Here is a 4,719-nt window from a genome sequence, read left to right as displayed (position 1 = left end):
ATCTCTATAAAATTGTTTGACAACAACCGGAGTCACTTCTACTTCCGTGCTCAATTAGCACAACTATGAACTCATCAATAATTCACTAAGTGTTCCAGCTAATTTATATAACAATATAACTGCAGCCAATATCATGCCACTCAAAGATGGTAAAATAAACTGCTTGGCAGGAGCTATACATATATGTGCAAGTCCGAGAACACAAAGTAAGAACCAGCCTGCAACTCCGTGGAGGTACAGCCTCAGTAACATATGCCAATGTTCACAATGGCAAATTAAGTCCCCTTCTCAGGTATCTGTACGCGTATGGAGCAGTCGCCTGAGGCCCCAAAGTCTGAAACCTGTTGGAACGCCTGCTTTGTACCGTGGAGAAAAATATTCCATATATACAAGGTTTTGCACTTCGCAACTTTCTCTAGAGCTTCAGTAGATACTCATAGTGGCAATAGTTAGTTTGCATGTTGATGCACATATCTGGTTTACTGGAAACAGCAAAGCAACCACTCCTGACTAAAGAGACACAAGAATTGCACAACAGGCTGAGCGAGCTAAGGAGAATGCCGTGCTAAGCTCCCAAGTCTGAGGTCTGTATCGACGCCGTCACTGTGATTCTGTGAAGCAATGCCAGCTTCTGAAATTGTAGTGCCCTTCTGACACGTAAATAGGGGTCAAGTACAATGCTTTGATACTTTCATCACCAGTCAGTGAAAAGCAATAATTCCCATTAGAAAAGCGGATCATTGTAAATTCAGTAACTAGGTCACTAATTAAATAAAATAACATTGTTCGCAAAAAAGACTAAGTATGCAGATACGTATAGATTAAATGTCACGGAAACTATTTTTCATGTCGTGGAAGTGATCTATCTATACATATGGAGATAATACAATTACTATGCTTTACATTTCAAGATAAGCTCATTTTCTTATTTAATTATGGCAGAGGAAACTAGAGTAGATACATGTAACAAGAAGTAGCAAGTTAGGACAGAAAAGAAAAGCATAAAAAAGATTACATCCAATACAAACCTTTACCTGATCCTGTGTAGCACTTCTTATCATATTACCGACGCTAGCAATCACTTGAGCCATTGCCTATAGTCATGTTAACTTTATTAACTTGGCATGTTTCGATCAAGGAACAACTGATCTGGATAGTGAACTAAAGCATAGCAGCACTATACCATGGTAATATGCACAAAATTTTCCAAACGATTCATAATTTTTTCCATATCCCGCTTGTGCAACAACCAACTAAGCCGCTGGAGGGGCCTTGCTTGCTGGAGTTTCATGCAAGACACATATTACATCATTGATAAGGGTACCTTTAATATCACACTCTTCACTCTTCTTCAAATGGTAAGTGACTATTCAAACGAAAAATATGAAAAGAAAACGTATTGTAACTTCCATATCGACAAGTATTACCTGATTTGAAAAGGCTGGAAATGTTTGATTGATTTTCATGTCTATGTGTTGTCGCATCATATCATCTGATACTCCCGGGAGTAGAAGATTAAGTTTTATGCGCATAGATTGTGCAAATTCCTATAAGATGGCAATAGAGAAATTTGTCAAATCTTCTAGAACAATGCCTAAAAAATAAACTAAGTATGCAGATATGTATAGATTAAATATGTCACCGAAACTATTTGTAATGTGGTGAAAGTCATCCATCTATACGAATGGAGATAATACAATTCCTATGCTTACATTTCAAGATAAGATAATTTTCTTATTTCACTATGGCATAAGAAACTAGAATACATACAGGGTAATAAAAAGTAGCAATCAAGAAAATAAAAAAAAACTACAAAAATACACCGAATGTAAACCTTTACCTGATCATGTGTAGCATTTCTTATCATATCACCGATGTTAGCCATCGCCTGAGCCATTGCCTGTAGTCAGGTTAACTTTATTAACTTTCCATGTTTCAAGGAACAACTGAAAGTGATATGGCTAGTGAATGAAAGCATAGTAGCACAATATACCATGGTAATATGCATAAATCTTTCCAAACGATGGATTAATTTGTCCATATCTTGCTTGTGCTCCACCCAATTAAGCCGACGGAGGGGCCTTGCTTGCTGGAGTCTCATGCAAGACATACGTCACATCATTGATAAGGGCGCACTTTACATCACACTCTTCGCTCTTCAAATGATTGTTGACTATCCAAACTAAAATACGAAAATGAAGAAGTATGATAACTTTCATATCGTTAAGGATTACCTGATTTGAAAAGGCTGGTAAAATTTGATCGATTTTGATGCCTATGTATTGTCGCATGGCATCATCCGATATTTGCGGCAGTAGACGATTAAGTTCTATGCGCATAGATTGTGCAAATGCCTATTAAATGGTAATGCAGAGATTTGTCAAATTTTCTACAGTAATGAATGCTCGTTGGGGTAAATTAGATTTTAGGAAACACACCATTTGCTTATGCTCCTCTTGATGAACTCTGCACCACATTGTTTCTATCTTGTAGAGATTCTGCTCCCAGAACTGCCACTTCTTCAATTCCCAGCCCTCCCACTGTTTTGGCCTGTGCACGATGCCAGCCTTCTTGAATATATCTAAACGCACAAGTGACTTCACACAGTTGTGGGATTGCAAGTTGTGCTTGCGGGGGCTGAAATTTAACAACATCACCGTCTTGCTAAAATTAGTGTCATAGTTCTCGCGAGAAAACTCAGACGCAAATAGGTCACCATTGCTCGGTCGAATTATGATCCTATCCCAATGAACAAAATTTGGACCCAAAATGCAATCTGATGAGAGATGAATATTGTACTTGTGGTTCCACATGTGCTCACTTTTGTTGTGGTCAAGTGTCCAGACGTGAATTTTACTAACAAGCCATCTAGGCACATAACGATGGGTTTGAGCAGTTGCTATGCACATCTTACCATCTATCTCCCTGATCCAGTACCGACGAGGATAACCATGTGCAGAATCTTGAAGAACTTCTGGCAATTGAATCCGTGCAAATATTTCTTTGCTCACATCAAAGGACATAATAGCATGCCGGCAATTAGCTATCATATCTTCAGTCAACCAATACAGCGTCCCATCATTATTGACTACTCCGGAATTTCTCACAATGTTCAAGTTTAGAGCTATCGGGATTGGAATATCTTTCCATTTCTCATCACCAAGCGTGTAAACTTGGATGATGCTGACGTTGTCATTATTATGCGGTCGACCCGTCTGAGTGCAATCACGGAGAAAATGTGTAATCTTATATTGCTTTGTCGCTGGGTGGAATCCAAAGGTGTACAAAGAGAAGTGGTCACCTCTCAAATTCTTCACAGGTTTCTCAAGATGCAAGCACTGACCAGTTGAAAAGTTAGCTATCTTGATTGTTGATGTCTTTGTGTATAAGGCAAGGAGCCCATTGCACAAACCAAAGAGGAATTCATCAGGCCCAATAACTGGCACCGCACATGTCGACTGCGACAATGCTTCATCGACCAGGATAGCATCACTAGGGCAGCGCTGACGCGAAACCGTCTCCTGCTGGAAGAATAGGAGGGCGTATTGAGGCGCATGCTGGAGCTGTGATGCGACAAACTCGGGATCGTGGATGAAGTTTCGCCACTGCTTGCAGACACGAGCGCACCTCAGCAGCGTGCTGAAGGGAAGCGTAAGAAATACTCTCTCGATGATATCGCTTGGTAGGCAGTATATGGTGCGTTCATCCTTTTGTCGCTTATTATTTGATCTGGCCTCCTCCGGCACCATCGTAGGCGCAATCAGCCTTGGTAGAAAATCCTTCTGCAGACACACATATGTGAATTGGTAGGGCATGCTATACTCGAAAAAGGGGGTGATTTGAAGCCTGGCAAAGTACTCGATACCTAAGCAAGTTTAACACTCCTTTTAATTAATGTTTTTTATCGACAAAAGAATTGCTGCGGGAAGGAAATCAATGGCTGCCAATAAAAAGACACATACCAATCTGAAGAGAAACAGACGTGTCTAGCAATATCTAGGCATCACGCCGTCGTATGAACTATCAAATAGCAAGAACACGATGTACATCGATCCCCTCTAATTCTAGAACCACCACCATTACTGAAATTCAAGTAAAAGTGGAAATATGTACAGCCAGGCAGAGTACTCGGTACTTGAGAAAGTTTATTAATTTTATAATTTTGGAAGCGATGGTTTCTCAATAATTATGCCCGCAGCCGGAAAACAATGTTGGGCACTCATGTCTTGAGAAATCATCGCAGCCTTGTCTTTTATACCAATCTAAGAAACGAAGGCAGAGATTGTCAGTGTCTAGCATTATCTAGGCACTACGCTGTGGTATGAATGAAGTAGTACTAACAAATAGCAAGAACGGGCTCTGCATCCTCTCTGATTTTGAGAACCAAAAAGACTATAGCTTCTCCTCCCGCGCCTCAACACAACGACGCACATAAACCCTAGCCGCCGCCATTACCAGGGGAGGATAAGGAAGCGAGCGAAACAACGTGAAAGGAGGACTAACAAATAGCGCAAGAAGGAACCGAGCGGAACTCACGAGGGCGATCAGAGGAGCTCGATCGGCGACCGTCGCTGCCCGAGAGCAAAGAGCTCTCTCTCTTCCACGGCGTGGGTCGTCCTCCGAGTTTCGCCGTGAATTTATTCTTGAGACAAGTTCCGCGATGAAAAGGATCGAGGAGCAGTGGGAACAGAGGATAGTTGTTTGTAGAGAGGCCCAAAC

General features: G+C 41.0%; 1 protein-coding gene and 1 long non-coding RNA gene across 2 annotated transcripts; both read right to left on the bottom strand.

Annotated features, from left to right (window-relative positions):
- Nucleotides 1–255: 255 nt before the first annotated feature.
- On the bottom strand, nucleotides 256–1,282 carry LOC127298243 (uncharacterized). The gene is made up of 3 exons (XR_007849678.2): nucleotides 1,184–1,282; nucleotides 1,035–1,094; nucleotides 256–647 (listed from the first exon to the last, which is right to left on the bottom strand). It is a non-coding gene; the product is annotated as an uncharacterized lncRNA (long non-coding RNA).
- A 460-nt stretch (nucleotides 1,283–1,742) lies between these two features.
- On the bottom strand, nucleotides 1,743–3,776 carry LOC127304112 (putative F-box/LRR-repeat/kelch-repeat protein At1g11620). The gene is made up of 4 exons (XM_071821072.1): nucleotides 2,439–3,776; nucleotides 2,235–2,354; nucleotides 1,841–1,900; nucleotides 1,743–1,757 (listed from the first exon to the last, which is right to left on the bottom strand). The coding sequence occupies exons 1-4, from the start codon at nucleotides 3,747–3,749 to the stop codon at nucleotides 1,743–1,745; spliced, it is 1,506 nt and encodes a 501-aa protein (XP_071677173.1). The 5' UTR covers nucleotides 3,750–3,776.
- Between the last annotated feature and the right edge of the window lie 943 nt (nucleotides 3,777–4,719).

Source organism: Lolium perenne, chromosome 5, assembly GCF_019359855.2.
Source record: "Lolium perenne isolate Kyuss_39 chromosome 5, Kyuss_2.0, whole genome shotgun sequence".
In the NCBI taxonomy this organism is placed as follows: domain Eukaryota; kingdom Viridiplantae; phylum Streptophyta; class Magnoliopsida; order Poales; family Poaceae; genus Lolium; species Lolium perenne.
This window is presented reverse-complemented; position numbering and strand designations above follow the sequence as displayed.

Bases quoted from the DNA above. Each gene is read 5' to 3' on its own strand.
- LOC127304112 (XM_071821072.1), bottom strand. From the start codon at position 3,749: ATGGTGCCGGAGGAGGCCAGATCAAATAATAAGCGACAAAAGGATGAA. The intron at 2,355-2,438 runs GTGTGTTTCCTA...ACCATTTAATAG, and splicing joins AAGAGGAGCATAAGCAAATG to GCATTTGCACAATCTATGCG. The intron at 1,901-2,234 runs GTAATCCTTAAC...ACCTGACTACAG, and splicing joins TACCAGCCTTTTCAAATCAG to GCAATGGCTCAGGCGATGGC.